Source organism: Crinia signifera, chromosome 5 (assembly GCF_055691185.1).
Source record: "Crinia signifera chromosome 5, ASM5569118v1, whole genome shotgun sequence".
In the NCBI taxonomy this organism is placed as follows: Eukaryota; Metazoa; Chordata; class Amphibia; order Anura; family Myobatrachidae; genus Crinia; species Crinia signifera.
Window position 1 is genome coordinate 202,978,183 of NC_139221.1, and position 22,202 is coordinate 203,000,384.

The 22,202-nt window shown below is 40.7% G+C and overlaps 1 protein-coding gene across 1 annotated transcript; it reads right to left on the reverse strand.

Moving 5' to 3' along the window:
* Positions 1–225: 225 nt before the first annotated feature.
* PPP1R17 (protein phosphatase 1 regulatory subunit 17) lies at positions 226–21,504 on the reverse strand. The gene is made up of 5 exons (XM_083186320.1): positions 21,460–21,504; positions 16,160–16,260; positions 6,319–6,471; positions 5,641–5,784; positions 226–1,076 (listed from the first exon to the last, which is right to left on the reverse strand). Exons 2-5 carry the CDS (start codon positions 16,236–16,238, stop codon positions 1,012–1,014), a joined length of 441 nt encoding a protein of 146 aa, XP_083042446.1. The 5' UTR covers positions 16,239–16,260; positions 21,460–21,504; the 3' UTR covers positions 226–1,011.
* Between the last annotated feature and the right edge of the window lie 698 nt (positions 21,505–22,202).

The window sequence follows — 22,202 nt, forward strand, 5'->3', positions numbered from 1 at the left end:
TGAAAATATTCACTCCCGGTATGCAACCTTCTTATTAAGTAAAAAGAGTGGATCCCTTGAAGATCTTAATGTAAATGCACGACTGCATCATATTCCATAGGTATCCATATACATGTGGGTCCTAGGTTTTTCAAAAGGACTCCTCAAGCAGGATCTCAGCAGGATAACAATAAACCAACTGCCAAGAGACCCCATTTCACTGCAAGTCCTACACCACTGACAGTAGTTGCCAGGTTCTTGAGAGACCAGTTGTTAGTGTAGGACTTGCAGTGAAATGGGGTCCCTTGGCGATGGGCTGCAAGCTTAAATGCATTGATCAATTCATGAACTAAAACCCCATTATTTATTCAATTGATTATTTGTACTGTATGTTAAGGTGAGTTAGTTTATTATAGTGAGTGCTGGGTCCCCGGCATTTGTATTTAATAGAGTGTGTGATCACAGGTCACTGCACCCCAACCTGGGAAGTGTGGGTGCTGTTTAAACCCCATTCTTAGGAATGGCGAGTGCGGTGGTACATCTCTCTCTCTCTCTCTCATATGTCTAGTGTCTGTGTGTCACCGAAACACTGCCATCTGTTGGCAGCAAGTGAAACAATCTAGCTTTCGAAGAATTTGCTTCTAGCGGGTTAACTTTTGTAATATATAAAAAAGATTCATACAAAATTTTAATTGCTACTCAACAGTGTATTCATCATTAAAACACAAAAGGTACAAACCAGTTATAAAATTACAAAATGTTCAAATACAGTGCATCGAGAGGGAGGTGGGGGGCCTCACACTAACTACCTGTTAACAGGATTGCTGAAAGGTGGACAAATGTGCCTCTGTGCACCCTACGCAAACACTGTTGCCCCCATGTTTTTGGGAGGGAATGTGGCAACATCTAGGCCTCCGCAGTACCCAGGCCTGTCGCTACTCTCGATGGCTCTGCGTATTTCATTCTAAACTATAGTACAGTACTTAAAATACATTATTGAATTATGTCATGATAATCTGAAGAAATTGCTCTCTATCCATCGGTTTCTTCACTCTCCACAATAACGGTTCTCCTATCTTCTTTCAGCAGTATTACACCTAGAATATAGAAAAACACAGCAAAAAAAATAACAATGGTGTTAAGAAAACCGCAAATGCCCACAGCATCAGTATAAAATAGATTTTTTGTCTAAATTCACCTATATCCATTTGCCTTTTATTCCAGTTTTTACTGTACATAAGGAATTACATTGAGATAATTAATGGAGAGAAGGGTAGAGATCTGTATATTTGTAAATACATTTTATCTTATGAATGTTACAGTACATTCGGTATCTCCACCAGGCTGGCCTAAGTTATCATTTCTTACTAAGAGAAGAGGTACATAAAAAGGAAGGTGGTAAGTTTATACTAAGTGAATGATTCAATGTCCTTTTTCGGCATGTGCAGCAAATCCTGTTTAGGATTCGCTGCACATTCGCCGCGTTCCGGAGGGTTGGAGCATTCACTGCCAGCCCTCCTTGTCTCCCTATTCAATTCCGCAGGGGCTCGCTGCCCCTGACAGCGATTTTTAACCAGGGAAGGTGGCAGGCAAGGAGATGGAAGTCTCCCTGCCTGCCCCCGAATGTTTGGTTGGGGGGGAGGAGGGCTTCCGGAGACACAGGCAGCACATGCTGCCCCCGCCCCTCCCCGGGTCTGTGGAGGGAGCCCCTGCACTGGTCCCACTGGTGCATATGTAATGAGCGGGACCAGTGTGAAGTGAATATGTAATGAGCGGCTCCCCACCCCCTGCTGGGAAATGTGTAAAAAAAACAAAATTTAAGTACAAATTTAATATATATTCATGTGCATGCAAGAATAAAATTTCTGATTTTTTGACACAAAAAAAATCCCTTTATTTTATAAGATCATTTTCCAGTTCACCTTTAAAAAGATGTTGAATGCAAAACGGTGAATCATGGCGAAAATCATGCTGAAAGCAGTTCTCCATCCTAGCATTGAATGCACTCTCGGCAAATCCCAGTGAAAAACCCATTGAAATACACCAGCAAATTGCCAAAAAAATACGATGAATCAGGAGCATTGAATACTGCCCTAAGTATTCATACATAGACACTAAAGGTGTGTACACACGGGGGAGATATATTGCTCAGCCATATATTGCTAGCAATATATGGCTGAGCAATATAATGCTCAGTTTCTCCTTTTCATCAGCGACCAGAGATGGTCGCTGATGAGAAGGAACCTCTGCCGGGGGAGCCGCAGAGGTAATCAGCTGGTCGCAGGAGCAAGCTTCCGCGACCAGCGATTAGAACGGGGCTGAATACGGGAGCGTGCACCCGGCGATTTATCGCCGGGGCACACTCCAATCACTGGCAATATGGTCGCCAGCGACCATATTTCCAGCGATTTCAGCCCCTTTCGACCCCGTGTGTACACAGCTTAAGGGCAGTATTCAATGCTCAGGATTCACCATTTTTTACAGCGAATCGGGCTGTTATCACTCTCTGCGGTGAATCTTCTTCACTGAAAATCTGATTCACCCTATTCAATGTTCACTGTTCGCCGAAAGCGAACAGTGAATGCCGGCCAGTTCTCCATTTAATGCTCGCTGCAATTCGCTGTTGTTTTTTAATGGGATTTTCACTTACATTAGCGATAATTCGCCATGAGTGTATTCAATGCTCGGATGGCAAATTGCTTTCAACGTGATTTTCGCAGTGTCACCGTTTAGCAATCTCCATCTTTTTAAGGTGAACTGGAATGTGATCTTTTAAAATAAAGGTGTTTTTTTTAAATTTGGTGTCAAAATATCAGTAATTTTATTCTGTGAAGGGGCATGCTATTTTTATTTTTAGCTGCACATGAATATATATTTCAATTACAAAATTTTACTTTACATATATGCCAGCAGGGGGTGGGGAGCCACTCATTAATATTCACTGCACACTGGTTCCGCTCATTACATATGCACGAGCGGGACCAGTGCAGAGGCTCCCTCCACCGCATCCCCTGCCAGCTCTCCCGGGGGGCATCTTCTGCCTGTGTCCCCAGGAGCCCTCCTTCTCCGACAGAAGTGTCAGGCACAGGCAGGGAGGCTTCCATCTCCCTGCCTGCCGCTGCCCCCAGCTCCGCCGCAGGGGTTAAAAATCGATGTCAGGGGCAGCGAGCCCCTGCGGCATTGAATAGGGTGCCCTGATAAAATGGGGGCTGCAATAAGAAAAGGAATCTAAGGGGTAGATTATGAAGCAGTGAAAAGAGTGGAGAAGTGAGCCAGTGGAATAGTTGCCCATGGCAACCAATCAGCTGTGACATATGTTTTTAAATAATGCTCTCATAGCTGATAGGTTTCCATTGGCAACTTCTCCACTCCTTTCTCTGCTTCATACCTGTCCCCCTAATGATGATGTATTTAACAGTGAAATGTGGACCACTAGAGAAATTGTCCATAGCAACCAATCGGCTTCTTCCTGTCAATTTAGAAAATGTACTTGATAAATGTTACCTCAATGCTGGTTGGTTACTATAGGCAACATCTTGCATTTATGTTGTATAAACACATCAACACATGAAATAAACACAAATATATTTTATTTGTGCATGAAACAAGATTTCAAACATGAAACAAAGTTTGTGTACAATGTCAGACAGTGAATTTGAATGCCAGCAATCATTTTCTTGCACATATTTAGTGCCGCTTACATATCCTGTCCCCATTAGTGCCAGTTACATATCCTGTCCCCATTAGTGCCAGTTACAGATTTCCCCAGTAGTGCCAGTTACAGAAGTCCCCATTAGTGCCAGTTACAGATGTCCCCATTAGTGCCACTTACATATGTCCCCAGTAGGCTTTTAGTACATTTTAGAAACAATGGTTTTCAGAAATAATTTGGATAACGGATAATTGGATAAATCAACCTGTGTTATAAAGTGGCACTTACTGAAGAGACAACAATGTTCCAATATCTATAATTACAATAAAATAATATTAAAAGTGGAGGAACAGTAGCAGTAAAACAAGATCCCAAATCACTGAACTATATTTTTTCTATCACATTATCTTTTTATTATCTTTGAACAATATTTCACCCAAATATATATTAATACATTTTAATTTTAAAGATTAAATATGCTTAATACATTTCATTGTTTCTTGAATTCTGTTAAATTTGTGTGGTAGAATTTAAGGCCCAATGAAAGACTAGTGTGGAATTCTTTGCTTTTATTTGTATTTATTTATTAACAGTTTCTTATATAGTGCACACATATTCCGCAGCGCTTTACAGAGAATATTTGAACATTCACATCAGTCCATGCCCCAGTGGAGCTTACTCCCTACCACATTTACATGCACACACACATTCACATTCACTCTTGGGTTAATGGTTGTTGGGAGCCAATTCACCTACCAGTATAGTTTATTGTGGGAGGAAACCCAGAGAATTCGGAGGAAACCCACGCAAGTATGGGGAGAATATACAAACTCTGCACAGTTAGGGCCATGGTGGGAATGGAACCCATAACCTCAGCGCTGTGAGGCAGTAATGGTAACCATTACACCATCCCAAGTTAGTCACTAATGCACAATCATGATGTTTGCACACAGACTGAGTTTTCCCTAATAAAATGTGTTATAGATTGAATGCATACAGTATTTATAATCCCAAACCTGGAGTTGAGGCTCACTACTCTGCTGTATAATATAAAGAGCAAATTATGCAGCACTGCATGTTTAGATACAGTACCCACAGTTGGAGTGACCTATGGATGCAGTGGATACCCTGGTGGACCTCCCCTTTTGAGGGCCTACCCTTTCCTATAGGGCAGTAGTGGCCAACCTGTGGCTCTTGAGCCTCATGCGGCTCTCCCCCTTGTAAAGTGTGGCTCCTGCTCCCACTGCTGCCCGCCACCCACCGTATGTCCCAGTCCCCCCTGCTGCCGGTTCCCTGAATCCCTTCTCCTTCTGAGGGGAGGAGAGCACGCATCGCGCATCTCTCCTACCCCTTACTGTGCATCCTTGTGACTGGGCCGTCCGCCAATCAGAGCTCGTGGGCCAGCAGCCAATCAGGAGCCGGCCAGTGAGCTTTGATTGGTGGGCGGCCCAGTCACAGGGAAGTAAGGGGGAAGGAGACGCGCGGTGTGCTGTGCTCTCCTCCCATCGGTGACATGACAGGAGGACTGCAGGGGAACACCAGACTGTCCTCTCCCCACCTGGCAGCAGCAGCAACAACGGTGAGTGCTGCTGCTGGGAAATTTGCACTGTGGGGGCATAGCAGTTTGTGGCACTGTGGGGGCATAGCAGTTTGTGGCACTGTGAGGGCATAGCAGTTTGTGGCACTGTGAGGGCATAGCAGTTTTTGGCACTGTGGGGGCATACCCGGCACCGTGTGGTGCATACCTGGCACCGTGGGGGGCATATGTGTATCTGGCACTATTATGGGCATATGTATATATGGCACTGCACAAGGGGTCAAAATAGACTACGTCCCTTTTTTGGCGCACGCGCATGATGTCGGCTCTTTAGCTTGACTACCGATATTTTTTGGCTCTTTACCTCTGACCGGTTGGCCACCCCTGCTATAGGGGGTACTGGTTTATGCACCGTTCTGCCCTTATATTGTACTGCAAACATAGACTAGTCAGTGCAGTGTTGTTACTGTACCTGGGAGGGGTGGTGATGTGTGCAGTGCATCTTTTCTTCTAGGTTTTCTCAAGTCCTGCTCTTTGTTAAGGACAAATGGGATTTGTTTGTTCTTCTGCTGTTTGTCAACGTCATCAAACTTTTTCAACAACAGCTCTGAAAAATCTAAATAGTGTTGCTTGCCATTATTTCATCATGACAGAGACATAATTCTAAGATCACAGTTGGGGCCAGATGTACTAAGCTTCAAAAGTGATAAAATGGAGAGTGATAAACAACCAGCCAATCAGCTCCTGCCTGACATTTTTCAAACACAGTCTGTGACATGGCAGGTAGGAGCTGATTGGCTTGCTGTTTATCACTCTCCATTTGATCACTTTTGAAGCTTGGTACATCTGGCCCTTAGAGTTTGCATTAGTTACATGTAATTGACATTTTATGCTATAGCCAAAGTTTTATAAACACAATTTATATGTAGAATGGAAATTTTCTTGTGCATGTTTCTTTACGGGAGTTTGTAGATAATGGCTAGCATTGTACAAGCACAAGTAATATTTAACCACTGGGCTAGTGGATGCCTCATTACACAACCCTTTATCTACCAGATCTCTGTACCCTTCTAGCCAGTCTGTCATAATTGATAAGAAATGAAAACACCCAATACAAATAATGAGATAACATGGGAATGATTAGTCTTGCCTGGAAGAAAAGGTGGCCGGTTTAGGGCTGGTGTATCCTTCCGCCGTGGCTGTTTTACGTCCATTTCATTGTTTTGAGAAACTGATGCAGTTTTTCCCTTTCTTGTTTTCATTTGGATATCACAGCTCCTTATCAGTTGTTCAGATAAGTTGTCTGGAAGCAATTTTTATATATTTTCACATATATTATACATGTTTATTTGTGCAATATGCATGTACAGATTGAGCCGTCGTCGGCTGACTGGCTGACAAGGACGCTTGAGTGGCTTACTTGCTTACGTGTCCCCATCAGCAAGGTGGCAGGGAGCGGGTACCGAAGGCTTCCCTGCCTGTCTCCACTTCAAGGAGATGGTCAGGAAGCAGAGGCAGGCTGGGGCATAATGTGCAGAAGCGGAGAGATGGGCGGTGGGCAGCAACAGCCTCCGAACGGCCTCAGAAAGGGACAGCCTCAGAACAGGGCATGCGAGCGAGACGTGTGCACGCGCCTCATTCTGTCGGAGGATGGCGGTATCGCTAGGAACCGCTACAATGAGAGCGTTTCAATCTGTACAGTTTAAAATACTCAATAGTTACATTAACAGGATTGTAGGTTGGAATTGTACATGGTGAGCATAGTAAAATCATAATGGTAAAATACTGACTACTACCACAATGCTGGGCATACAATAGACAATTGACTCAATGAGCAATACCTTAACTGATTCCCGCTGTACTTCTGAGTGAACGACAGACAGTGGTGAACAATATTGGTAACAATATTGGCCAGTGACACCACCAGCCCCCACTCCTACATGCAGTTGTTAATGATGTAAACATTGCACTGCATGTGTAGGCGTGACGAGGGGGGCATTAATGATAGATGGGAGCATCGTTCTGGCACACCCAGATAGACTGTATGCAACATTCGGAACAACACCTCATACTACATTTTAAGGAAGTCCTAGTCAGGGTCAACAAGAGTGGCAAAAGACCTGTGAATAGGGAGAGCACTGCCAAATCTTGGGAGGTGTTGCCAAGTACACAAAAAATGGAGAAAAATGCTAAGCACTGGTGCTGCAAAGCTGGGACGTGCTGAACAGAAGGCGATGGTGGCTGCACAGGAGGAAAATGACCCCATCAGCATCTGACCTGGTCCTGCCTATGCGAGAAGAGAAGAAGTGGAGAGACCCGCACCATAAGGTGCTTTTGAAGCAATGTATGGTATCGTGGAATAATTGTGCTTATATTCGCTGGAAATTTTTATAAATATCTTTCCTGGCAATTTAGGGTGCTGATCCCCTGATTCAAAAATGAGCAATAACAATGGAAGAGAAAAAAGGTGAATCAGTTTGACTGGGATGCACTCCTGTTCCACAGTAATAAAATATTATTTTTACCAATAAAAGGTGTATACTTTATTTGTTGACGTATTTGATTATTTTTAGAAGTTTTATTTATTAAACTTTATTAAGAGCTAGTAGGTCATCATTCTGTAATGGTGCTGGATAATACAGTTTGTCAATGATATGAGACCTTAAGGTAAGTAGTGAAAATATTAAAACAAGATATAGATTTAAAGAGAAAAAGAAATTTTAAAGATTAAAAATCACTCTGTGAATATTGTAGCTTGAGTATACTTGTCTAGTTACTGCTTAAATTCCACAGTGTGATAGTGGATTAATGCAGTGCCTGTGTAGGGTGTTTGATTAACACGGTGATATTCTCACTGTCTGTTGTCTAATCAAAGCAATGTATTGCCCTCTGCGTATATATTCCTCAAATGGGGTTGATTCTGCCCACGATAGTTCTATCTGAACCACTGCATATGGTGCAGATGTATAATCCGTGCGGACAGATTTGTCCTACACTTGTACTAGTGCTCACAATCTGTCAGGCAGAGTCACTGGTAATTGTCAAAGGGTGTGCACTCAATTAGTGCCGTGCACACTGTGCGATCTTCCAATTGGATCTATGCTGATCCTATAAGGTGCTCTACATACAATTCATGTGGCACATATACGTGGGTCGTACACACTGTGCAATCTTCCGATTGGATCTGTAATGATCCTGTACTTCTGAGCTTAAATGGCTGATGTGCTTTATGGTGCACTACATACAGTTCATGTGGCACGTATACATAGGTAGGAACAGTATTGATGGTATGTTGTGCACAGTTTAATGAATCACGTGTTCACATACATGCATTACTTTATTGGGCAAGATCACTGGTAGGCTGCCAGTACGAATGTGTGATCGCTGGATGTCATACACACTATGCAATCCTCAAGTTGGATCTACACTAGCATTGTGTTTTTGTGCTAAAATAGCTACTGCATTTTGCAATGCGCTGTTGACAAGTTAATATATCACATATACATCAATAAAAGCAAATGCCAGTGGTGTACTGCACACAGTGAGTCACTGTTAACTGCCAAGATGGGTCTTCAATCACTGATTGCCATACACACTGTGCAATCCTAAGATTGGATCAACACTCGCACTGTGCTTCTATGTTTTGATAACTCATACGCTTTCTGATGCGCTATTAACGAGTTCTGATATCACATATACAAGAGTGAAAGCCAATACCAGTGACGTATTTGACAGGCTTAAATGGATTATATGTGCACAGCAAAACAGTTCTCTAACAGGCACAGTTACTGGTAGATGTCGCAATAAATGTGCAAACACTGATTGCCCTACACACTGTGCAATCCTAAGATTGTATCCCCACTAGTGTTGCGCTTCTGTGTTTTAAATAACCAATGCGCTATTAAGGGTTAGTATAACATATATATGTGAATGGAACTTGTGTCAGATCGTATACACTAGATTCTATGCCAGGATCTCCTTCACTGTTGACAGTGATCACTGAGTGTACACGTGCTGCTAGCGCTGTCAGAACATGACACTATGCGCTGCTGTACACGAGTAATGATTGTGGCTATACGCCAGTGTGGGCAAGGACACTCACTCTCCTATTAATGCCTGTTGCCAGGGATGTAATCCCCTTGGCCGGCGTGTGCTGCTGCACCTCAGAGCTACTCGCACAGGAGCTGCTGAGCTAACTAAACAGAGGTATTTTTACATGAGACAAACAGACATTACATAATTTAACAGGCTAAATTGCTACAATTTCACAGAGGAGGGCTGCCAATGCGCATTTCACTAAGTAGCTTTTTCAAGGCTATCACCTAAGTACCTGGCCCCCCCTGGATTGGTGATATTTATGGGATCAGTCTAAAATGGGCGTATTTTGCTTGGAGCCAATGGTAGTCCGTTTTTTCACTATTCAAATGGACTTTGGCATTCTCATTGGTTGCTTGAGCTTCCCAGGGAATAGGGGAGGATTTGTCTGATCCATCATAGAATGTGAGAGAAGTCACATTGCAACATTTTTATACAGATATGGCAACACATTGTACAATGTTATTGCAAATTATTGCATGGTAGAAGTAACACATTACCAATGTGTCACTATTAAATATATGGTAATTAAGGTTACCTGGTTTGTTAACTGCAATTAATAAATACAAATGGTGATGCTGCCACTGTACTGTTGTCGCTTGTTTATATATATTATTTTGTTATATATTATTTTACCATGTTCATCCCTAATTATATTAAGACTCCACTTGGTCCTATTATAAATTCATAAATGCACTGATATGTTATGTGCATGTTGTGAACTGTGTGTGTAGTGAAAACTATGCTGTTGCTGAGCGTGGAATGTTCAGGCATAAATAAATAAAAAAATAAAAAATAAAAAATATGACACACGAGTGGTGAGACACACTAAAAATAAAATAAAAGTGATAGATAAAAAAATGTGCTGGTGACAATGCCTATTAAATTAGCTGTGCATGTACAGGGATTAATACTGATTACCCTGGAAATGAAATTCCTAAAGAAGTTTTTTAATTGTGACAATTGCTCTGAATAAATAATTAAAAAGTGTTAGTTGTTATACTGAGATGAGTTTACCCACGGTGCTGATGAGGCCAACAGTGATTTGACCTTGATGTTGGTGCTGGTTGTGAGAGTATTAAGTGACCAAAATTATACTACACAATAACGTGTCTGTGAGAGTCTGTGGTATTGAATAAAGAAATATTGGAACAGTATGATGATATTTTACTGTGCTGATCCATCCCTCTATTGGGTCCCAATAGGTGTACAGTGTCTGAATAATTGGTGGAGTAACATGATGTGGAGAATACTGTTATATGACAACTCGTGGTGTTTTTGATTAGTCCGGGAGAACATGTGTAGAAGTAATGGGTATAGTAATCACGAACATAGTACACCGGCATGATACATTTGTTGTACTAATTGCTGGATATTTAAGGGCAGTGGGGATACTGGCCTTTGAGAATTAAAAGACATGTAAAGGTGTGTGACTGTGCTTTTTCTGGGGGTCCCAAGGGTGGCCTCCACCTCCAGCACAGTACACAAATTTTTATTACTTTACAGATAAGCAGAGTAATGGATTTCTTCATTCAGACCATGTGGTTTGAGGCTATCCATTAGAAAGATGTATCTGGATTCTTTCTTCAGAAGTTCGAGTGTAATGTCCCCACCTCTGATACCCAGTGTAATTCTCTCCAAGGCAATTGCCTTCAGACCTTTGGGGTTACTTTGATGGTACTTCCTGAAGTGCCTCGCCACACTGGTGATTTTTTTCATTTTTTCCCAATCTTTCTCTGCATTTTTAATGTTTCCTACATGTTCCAGGATTCTTTTTTTCCACGGTCTCTTGGTCATTCCTATGTACTTTTGTTCGCAAGGGCATATTAAACAGTAGATCACTCCCATGGATTCACAATTGATGAAGTCCTTGATCTTTATGACCTGGTCGTACCTGTTCTTCATTTCTTTAGTGTTGGATACATATTCACAGGCCTTGCATCTGCCGCATTTGTAGCAGCCTACTGTGGCGGGTGTCTTCTTCGATTTTCGCGTGAAGTGACTTTTTGTTAATTGGTTCCTCAAATTGGGTGATCTCCTCCAGCTACTTTGAATGCGATCCCCAATGCTGTTTTTGAGATCTTCATCCGTAGTGAGGATGTGTTGGTGTCTTGCTAGGATCTTATTTATTTCTTTCCAGTCCGTGCAGTACGTGCTAATGAATCTGGGGATGGAGTCATCACTCTTTTTGGCCTTGGGTGTGAGTAGTGTCCTCCTTGGCATCTTCTTGGCTGCTCCATATGCCTGTTTTAGTAACTTGTTACTGTATCCCCGAGACAGCAGTCTCTGTCTCAGTTCTTTAGCTCTCTGCTCAAATGTACCGTCTTCCGAACAGTTACGTCTTAGACGTATGTATTCCCCCTTAGGTATTCCTCTGAGGGTTGCTGGAAAGTGTGAGCTGGTTTCATGTAGTATACTGTTAGTTGCAGTGGCCTTGCGAAATATGTCAGTTGTCAACTTGTTTTCGTCTGTTTTTCTTATTTTTAGGTCCAGAAAGGTGATTTCTTTATTGCTGATGCAGGAGGTAAGTTTTAAATTCAGTGTGTTGGTGTTGAGGTTGTTAATCATTTCTTTGAGTAGGTCCATGCTCCCTTCCCATACGATTAAGATATCGTCTATGAATCTGTACCAGCCTACTACACAGTTGGTATATCTCTCATTTTCAGCTCTAAAAACCCACTCCTTCTCCCACCAGCCAAGGTATATGTTGGCATACGTCGGGGCACAGGTACTACCCATTGCAGTCCCACGGACCTGCAGGTAGTACCTGTCATCGAAAGTGAAGCAATTGTGGGTGAGGACAAATTCTAGTAGCTCCAGTGCAAATTCATCTATTTCCTCAAATTTTCTCATTCTGAGGAAATATTCAGTGGCTTGGATACCTCTCTCATGGCTGATACTCGTGTACAGTGATTCTACGTCGAGTGTACAAAGCAATGTATTTTCCAGGACATGCACATCCTCTAGCTTCCTGAGGATGTCCATAGAGTCTCTGATGTAAGACGGTAATTCTACCACAAATCTCCTCAAATGGTGGTCTACAAATGTGGATGCTCTTTCTGTTAGGTTGGATATTCCTGAAATAATTGGCCTTCCTGATGGGTTATTTCTGTTTTTGTGGATTTTGGGTAGCATATAAAAGGTAGCCATTTTCGGGTTAGTGACCCCTAAATATTCCATTTCAGTCTTGGAGATGGTACCTTTATCATATGCAGTTTTTATCATCCTTTCATATTGCTTCAGGAAGTTGGCAGTTGGGTTGAAGATGAGTCTTTTATATGTTGTGGTGTCCAACAGCTGCCGATTCGCCTCTTTCAGGTAGAGCTCCTTATCCCACAGCACAATATTACCCCCCTTGTCGGATGATTTGAAAATCGTGTCTTCCCAAGTTTGCATCTCCCTCAGAGCTAATTGTTCTTCTCTGCTGATGTTATTACAGCATTTGGATTGTTTGTTATGTAATAATTTGTCAAGGTCCCTTGACACCAATTCCGTGAAGATGTGTACTTGAGGGCAGATTTTTGCATCGGGGGTAAATGTTGATTTTTTCTTAAGGGGTTTTAGATTGAGATTATACGGTTCTTCACTATCCTCTCGCTCTGCTTCCAGATCTTCCAGTATTTTTAGGATTCGTTCATCCTCTTCTGTGAAGCTATTGGAGGTTGGTTCACTATCTCCCTCCTGTTCCTTTTTGGTAAATAGTTTTTTCAGGAGTAGTTTTCTAGCGTATAAATGAACATCTTTTTCAACCGTAAATCTATCCATTTGGTGGTCTGGTGAGAAGCTAAGTCCCTTAGAAAGGACACTGATTTGTGAGTCTGTGAGGATTCTTTTGGTGAGGTTAATGATTTGTAATTCGTCCTTACTTAATATCTCTTTGCTTGACGTCTGTTTCTCTGCGGGTATCTCTCCCACTCTCTTCTCTCTCTTTTCCTTATGTTTCTTCCCTCCTCTTCGGATTTTCTTAGGCTTTCTGGACCTCGATCCCCCTCTCGGGCTGTGCCCTGTCCTAAAAAACGGGCCCTTTGCCATTTGTTGGATGAGGCCAGATTGAGTTCTTCTCCATCTGAGGATTCAACCTCTGAGGTGCTGATATTAAAGGAGTTATCAGGATCTTTCCGTTTCTGCCTAATATTCCATTTGTATACCGTGTTTTGGGTATAGTCCCCTTTATCTCTGTGAAATTTTGATCTTTTCCTTTCCAAAATAGTTTTTTCAAATCTATCCAGATCTTCCTTGTATTTGCTATACATCTTTTGGAATTCTTCCTCTTTTTCAGACGATTTAAGTTTTTCACTGATTTTATCAATTTCCACCGTGTACTTCTCTAAATTCCTTGTGTCGTGTTTTATAAGAATCTCTATGCATTCTTTGGAACATTTGAGGAGGACTGTCTCCCATTCTTTCCTCAGATCTTCATCCAATTCGAAGGATGGGAATAGTTTGGGTCTCAGTCCTCTCGGTGTCATGTCAAATTTAAGATAATTCTCAAAGGTCACCTTATTCCAATGTGCCTTCGTTTGTTTGTATAGTAGATTCTTTAAATTGGTTAAATCTGTACTCCAGTGATTGTCCTGGATCATTGGTTGGTTATCCCCAAACAAACTACCTGATGCATCATTCCATCTCTCCCTTCTGTTCCCCAGCTCTTGGCTAAGACTGAAATTGCTCATAATGATGAGGGTAGGTACTTTGTCAGAATTGGACCTACTAAAAGGTAGGGAGTTGATTTCGTTTTAGTTTCTTGTGCAATGATGCACTGTTCGCGTTATGTGCAGGGTCTGGAGTCGAGTGGTATTATCACTCTTAAGTAAATGCGAGAAGAGAAGAAGTGGAGAGACCCGCACCATAAGGTGCTTTTGAAGCAATGTATGGTATCGTGGAATAATTGTGCTTATATTCGCTGGAAATTTTTATAAATATCTTTCCTGGCAATTTAGGGTGCTGATCCCCTGATTCAAAAATGAGCAATAACAATGGAAGAGAAAAAAGGTGAATCAGTTTGACTGGGATGCACTCCTGTTCCACAGTAATAAAATATTATTTTTACCAATAAAAGGTGTATACTTTATTTGTTGACGTATTTGATTATTTTTAGAAGTTTTATTTATTAAACTTTATTAAGAGCTAGTAGGTCATCATTCTGTAATGGTGCTGGATAATACAGTTTGTCAATGATATGAGACCTTAAGGTAAGTAGTGAAAATATTAAAACAAGATATAGATTTAAAGAGAAAAAGAAATTTTAAAGATTAAAAATCACTCTGTGAATATTGTAGCTTGAGTATACTTGTCTAGTTACTGCTTAAATTCCACAGTGTGATAGTGGATTAATGCAGTGCCTGTGTAGGGTGTTTGATTAACACGGTGATATTCTCACTGTCTGTTGTCTAATCAAAGCAATGTATTGCCCTCTGCGTATATATTCCTCAAATGGGGTTGATTCTGCCCACGATAGTTCTATCTGAACCACTGCATATGGTGCAGATGTATAATCCGTGCGGACAGATTTGTCCTACACTTGTACTAGTGCTCACAATCTGTCAGGCAGAGTCACTGGTAATTGTCAAAGGGTGTGCACTCAATTAGTGCCGTGCACACTGTGCGATCTTCCAATTGGATCTATGCTGATCCTATAAGGTGCTCTACATACAATTCATGTGGCACATATACGTGGGTCGTACACACTGTGCAATCTTCCGATTGGATCTGTAATGATCCTGTACTTCTGAGCTTAAATGGCTGATGTGCTTTATGGTGCACTACATACAGTTCATGGCCAGCAAATCAATACCTGCTCTTCCCCTCTCAGCCCCTCTGGTACTAGCTATACAGTATCTGATTCTGAACTCAAACTCTCTTTAGAAATAAGAATAATGAAATATTGGCTTTGTGGCAGTCCTCCTGCCAGATATGCTGCATATACAGTATTTCCCATAAAGAATACAATACAATAAATCAGCAGCAAAGCCACACTAGACAGACATCAGTGCATGCATGAGATAACTCTGTAAATAGTTTCCAGGCATTAATTTTAGGAAAACGCAGAGAAAACTGGAGCTTAGATTATGACACAGACCATGCATTGTACTAGCCAAATTATAGGAAAATTATTGAAAGAAAATGAGTGGTTAAACATTCTGAGTTATATGATTGCACATTAAAGAATATATAAATAAAACATTACCATGCAGTCAGCATGACAGCTACACTCCAAAGTACGAGCCAATTAGCAGCACACACAAAATGACAGCAACCTGGTTTATCGTCAATGGTTTGGCAAACAGAGATGGTGCCCCATCATTATTAATAACATAGGGCCGGATGATGCTAATGGGATACAGACATCCAAAGAGATCATTGGTGGCAAGAATAAAAATAAGAACGTAAATCAATGTAAAATGAGAAATGGAAATGACGTAATGACAGAATTAAAAAGCAGTACATTAGGTCAACTGATTTAAATAATCGGATTAATAAACCACCTAGATGTACATCTCCAATTATGATATATAAATAAATGAAAATTAACCTTGTAATAGTGTAGTAAATTAACTATAAATGAGATCTAGTTACTTATCAAGAAAGTTCTATATTATTCAGTAGCTAAATAGATGATCACAAATGACATAACCTGACGCATTTGTGTTACACGTTCCGTATTGAATTATTACAGAAAGGGGTTAATATGCCTAAGAAACAATTAGATCTGACCCCAGGAGGAACAACCACCCTCTTTCCCGTCCCATCTGGCATGTCTATTACCAAAAGTCAAAAGAGATCAGGTTTCTACATTTCATTAAAGTGAATCATCCATTGTGCTGTAGTGTGACTCCAGATGACTCACCAGCTTATCTAATGAAGTATAGGACATAATGACCAATAATGGTATTTACCTAAAAGCTTACAGTGCTGCTCTCGCTTATCCAATATGTCTTCTGAGAGGTCTAGTGGCGACACAAATCCTGTTGACATATTTGAAAGGATATTTTCGTCTCTAAAAAAATTGCACAAATACAGGAAAGCAATAATTATTCATGTATTGGAATCTTAAAATAAGAAATATATAAAAAGTTAAATTCCCAGTGAGAGTAAACATGATTTTCATGTGTAATATGACAATGCATGAGTTCCATAAATGTTTCATTTCTTAGTACAGGAGCAAGTTATTACCTGGTGACATCTCTCAACAGAACCGCCAATAGAGGGGTGCTATGGGTACAGCTGCCCCGGGCCCTGGCCTCTGGAAGTGCCCAGGCAGCTCATTTTTCCCAACGCAACCCCGCCCCCCAACTGCCTCCGATGTGCTGCGCTCAGTGTGCTGAACAAAGCAGATCCCAGAGCACAGGCTTATTCAACCCAGGATACCGGCAGCAAATTAAAATGCTGTACCGTCTTTTGAGCCGATCAGAGCTTGCATACCGGCAGCCAGTATGCAAGCTCTGATTGGCTCACCAGCTGGTGCTGGTGGCCGCTGGCATCCTGAGTTGTATAAACATGTGCTCCGGGACCTCTGGGCTGCAGCTCAGTGGAAGAGGAGATGGGGGAGCAGGAGCCCGGTTATGGTAAGTCAAGTGAGGAGGGGGTGGCCTGGGGCACGGACTGGAAATGAGTCCCAGGCCCTCAAGTAGAGTTTCCAGGATACCTTTTGCTGGCTGTAGACATCACTAATAGGATCACTTAACATAAAACATAACTACCCTGGTGTGCCAATAAAAATCTAATTACAGTATACAGTACCTTCAGAATATTTTAAACAAACACATGTAGTGCTTCTGAGGTTCTTAAATTATTAGGAGCATAAACATAAATGTAATATTATTTTGTTTTATATACACATGTATCATTTTAATTTTTTTATTTAATTACACAATGTTCATAAAATCCACAATAAAGTACAATATACACTTAATAGTCTACAAGAAGTTATACTTATGGGCAGGGCTGCCGAAAGGTATGCCAGGCACCGGTAAAAATGTGGGGGCGTGGCCATTCCCCCTTAGCAGAAAAAAGTGAAAAGCCTCTTAACCAGTCGAGGGGGATGTGTTATAATCCCCCTCCCATGCTCAGCAGCACAGCACACCCCTACATCATGTGCTCTGCTGACAGGCTCAGCATGAGCATCTGACACTGTAAAGCACTGACAGTGTAAGAGCTCATGGTGCTGCTGCCAGGGAGGGGGGGGGCAGACCAGGGCCCCTGGCGGGCCTCTTCAGCAAGCCTGAGTAATTAGTACCTGCTCTCCACCTCTCAGGGGCTCTGTTAATGGGCCATGTTGAATCTGATGTGCAGTTTTCACTTGAATAGTAGGCAGAAATCGGATCTGAAATACCCCTGCTCACCACCTGCACTAATTTGTTAGACATGATGAATTGGCAAAATCACAACATGAGGCCAGCTCTTCATGGGTAGCATAGATTTAAATTGTTAATATCGTTACTTTCTCTAGAGCAGTCATTCCCAAACTGTGCGCCTATGATCCCTGGGGTGCCTCGGAGCACTTGCAATGGTGTCTCAGGTTGGTGGTTTATAACCAATTCAAATTATTCATGGTCAATGAAATAGAAAAAATCAGTGCTTGTGGCTTCCAATGATAAAACATGTGGGTGAATCATGTTCCTCACCACATAACTGGACCTAAGGATAAAATGTAATCACAACTTATTTAATTTATGAAATTCTCAGTACAAACTTTTGGTCTAGGACTGCCGTGAAAAACATTGTTCTACTGTAGGGTGCTGTGATTCAAAAAATTTGGGAACCACTCCACTAGACTCAAGAACTCTCATGTTTTGCTTTTCCTGATCCAGTGTGACCCGCTCCGGGGACAGTGGCAGGTTGGGAATTTGACTGGGGCGGTACACCTGTCAAACCGTAACGCAGGTGTCCTAAGGCGAGCTCAGGGAGGACAGAAACCTCCCGTAGAGGTTTGCTTCTGACTTACCTCTAAAATTATGATTATTGTCACCTGTGTTTGGCTAGACCAGGGTTCAAAATAAGTGAATGCATTTGCTCAGCGTATGAAAAATGTCAGGAAGGAGCTGATTGGCTGGCTGCTTATCACTCTTCATTTTATCACTTTTGAAGCTTAGAGAATCTGGCCCACAAACTGATAATAAATTTATAACATGACCTGAAAAGAAGTCACATTTAATAGCATATGGAAATTGCTGCATACATCAATGTGTACATATGGGTTGGTTATTCAATACCCATTAATAATTTATCAGGTGAGAGATATTGCATTTGATTGTATCTGAGGGGCTATTTAAGATCTTGGTTGTTGGGCAGTCATTTGCCCATGACGAAGGTGCGATAAGCGCACCGAAACAGCTGTCGGCATCCATATGGTCTGCCCTGAGGGGACTCTGCTTTCTATAGCATTATGTGCTTACTGATCACTTGGACAATGCTAAGTATTTGTCCCTTCTTTTTAGCCCTTTGTATATGATTTTTTCTGATTGCACTTATGCCATTTTTTCTACATTAAAATTTATACCTTTTGCAATGATTTTGCTATGATGTTGCTGGCTTTCTAAATGCTCATATGCATTACAAACATATATTAGCTACAGCACTCAATCTCTAAATGGAGTTAGTGTGTGCAGTGCAAGTCTCATCTTTTCTGTCTACCATCCACTAGGGCATGGTGGGAGAATAAAATAGTGTGCCCGAAGCATAGCGAGTGGCTGCGGTTCACTTCCAACTGTGCCCATGTCGACCGTGTCGACATTCGGGTAAAAAAAACTGTGAAAAAACCCATGTCAACCTCGCGACCTGTCAACACAAAGTCATGTTGACTGTTTCTCCTGTACATTCTATATGTCAGTATTTTGACCTTGATGGGATTTTAAATGTCGGGATTTTGTCCTTGTCGGGATTTTAAATGTCGGGATATTGACCTTGTCGGGATTTTGTCCTTGTCGGGATTTTGTCCATGTCGGTATTTTGACATATTCGGGATTTTGACCCTGTCGGGATTTTGCCTGTCGGGATTTCATACAGAATCCAACAAAGTAAGTAATCCAAATAAAAAATGTCATGTATTATCACTTACAGAGCAACTGCATTCACTTATTTTGAACCCTGGTCTAGGGGTCACATTCTGTAAAATGCCACAAGGCCTTGTCTTTCATAAAAAAAAATATTTGCACAATATATTAAAAAAACATAGATAAATGGTTCTTTATATGTGGTACTTCAAGTGTCAATTGTAAAACATTGACATTTAGATCATTTAGAGAAATCTTTGTATTAATATTATTTTATATGGAAAAAAAGCAACCCTGTGTAATGATATGTGGTGGGACTATGTGTCTTTTTAGGTGCAGCAATTGGTTTAGCTATTAAAATATCTACACATATCAAGCACCATGGCCCTTATTTAGATCTGATCGCAGTACAAATTTGTTCTCAAAATGGGCAAAATCGTGTGCACTGCAGGTGGGGCAGATGTAACATGTTCAGAGAGAGTTAGATTTGGGTGGGTTGTGTTGAAAATGAAATTTAAATTGCAGTGTAAAAATAATGCAGCCAGTATTTACCCTGCACAGAATCAAAATAACTCACACAAATCTTTCTATACATGTTACATCAGATCTGAATAAGATCCCATGTGTAGCATGGTCTTAATAACACATACTTTATCATATAAGTAGTAATATGTATGTAAATTGAGCATGCATAGATCTTTTAAATTATTTAAAAATCCATTACAAATATTGTCCATTTCTTCCATCTGCTCAGAGACCCTTAGTCACATTGAGATGTCTGGATTATGTGTCAGTTGGGGGTGGAATATTGTATGTCTCTGAAAGCCATAAGGTTCTGTGGTACGGAGACCATCCCCATTGATAACAAGAGTTGAATAAATATTTAAAGAAATGAGAGACCTAATTCATTTTGGAGAAAATAACAATTAAAAAAATATCATGTTTAATATGGCCTATTTTATTAACAAATTAGTAATTTCTTTTGTAACAGTTTTGTATATTTACAGTTTTTTTTTACAGAACTGCTTTATATTTGGATCTATCATTTTGTTGCAATTTATTGCTATTATACTGTTTGCAATAAACCTAATTTCTCTTATGGTGTGTACACACGGGGGCGATATGCCGTGCGATGCTAGTCCCGATGCGATCAGATCGTATCGGGACTCGCATAGCATGTCATGCATGCAGAGGGACAATTTAGACTATATAGTGCAGATATGCACTATGTAGTCTTGGCTGCCCTCTCTATTTCACTGCCGATTTGCGCTCACACGGGAGTGCGCATCGGCAGCGCATCGGGCTCGCAAGCCCTAAAAAAGCATGCAATCTGCATGCGATATGGCTTCCGATGTTCACTATATCAGCAACATCGGAAGCCATATCTTACCGTCTGTACACACATACTTGTCTGCAAGAACATTCTACAATTATTTACTATTAGGTATCATTACTGTACAAAATATTTACTTAAGCAAGCATAGAAAATAACATTTATTTGCTTATTTAATGCTAGATAATTATATATTTGTTAAATATGTGTAGTATATAGCACAATGCACGTGGTTCTAGACTGTTGAGATGCAATTAGGTATGTACTATTACTGTATATATAAATGCATAATTGTATAATAAAATAAGTGCTTCTGCACCAACCTTATGTATGTTAGGAGCTAGAAATCCATCTGAAATATTAATATAACTCCTTGAACATACAACTCTGCATTGCCTGCTATTTTCTCTGCATGCTTTTGCTACACTTAACACATAGTACAGTACCTGCCAATATAAGATTTGCATATAGCATATGTTATCCAAATGGTAAAATGAGTCTTAACCGCTATGTATACTGTATAAGGCTCGTGTAGAGCCATAGTACGTCTGCAGGCACAGCTATTGCAAGCCAATAAAGGACAATAAAATGTGTTTATTAAATAAACAAACCAAAAATGTGTTTAATAAGATAAAGTACATTTTGCATTTGACTGATATAAAATGTAAAATCACATGCAGTACAGATATTTCCAATATAATTGTATTATTAGTTATATCTGCCATCAAATTCTTTCTAGTAGCATATGAGAATACTGTGTCCAGTTTATCCATTTATATTTAGCAAAATTGGATTGTGTAATGTTCTTAAGTGCAGTAAAAAGTTACGGCTATAGAGGAAGTACAAGTTTGATAAAGTAAATTGTACTTACTAATGTAGTAGTCCTGGGTGGGAGCTCTGTAAGCCTGTGTTGCTCCTTCTGCTGATACAGTACCTTCTGTTCTCCTTCCCTATTTATACGATTGGGACTTGTGTAACCATGGATACAATGTTTAGGACCATCCAAGGTGCATCAAAGGGAAATTGTGATGCCCCATTTGCTATCCTGTTTGATGGCTAATTTATGTAATCTCCATTAACAACACACTTAATAAACTAAAGAATGAAACAAATACAGGAGACAAGCAGGAGCACACTTAGAGCATGAGATCACAAGCAAATGATGCAAGTTCATGAATAGTTACATGGATGTACAACACAAACATACATTTATTTCTGCTAAACCATGTGGTAAACAGAGTAGACTATTACAGTACATGCTACGATCAGAGCTAGATTAAGCCCTTAGTATATATATATATATATATATATATATATATATATATATATGGCATTTAAAACAAAGGGGCTTGAATGTACCTAGTATTTTTGAAAAATATGGCTCAAGATGCATGTGCAGCAATACAGTATGTACTTTTTCCAAAAATGAGCATCTTAATCACATGAAAGCCACACATACTGTGGAGATGCTCAAAGTATACAGTGTTGCACAGAAATGGTATAAAGTATATACAGTCACATAAAAGCAGAACGATACATGGTAGGAGGAATGGTGCAGTAGCTCCTATAGGAATTCTTTCTGGCCTTTTCTAACCAGATTTGTATACATAATTT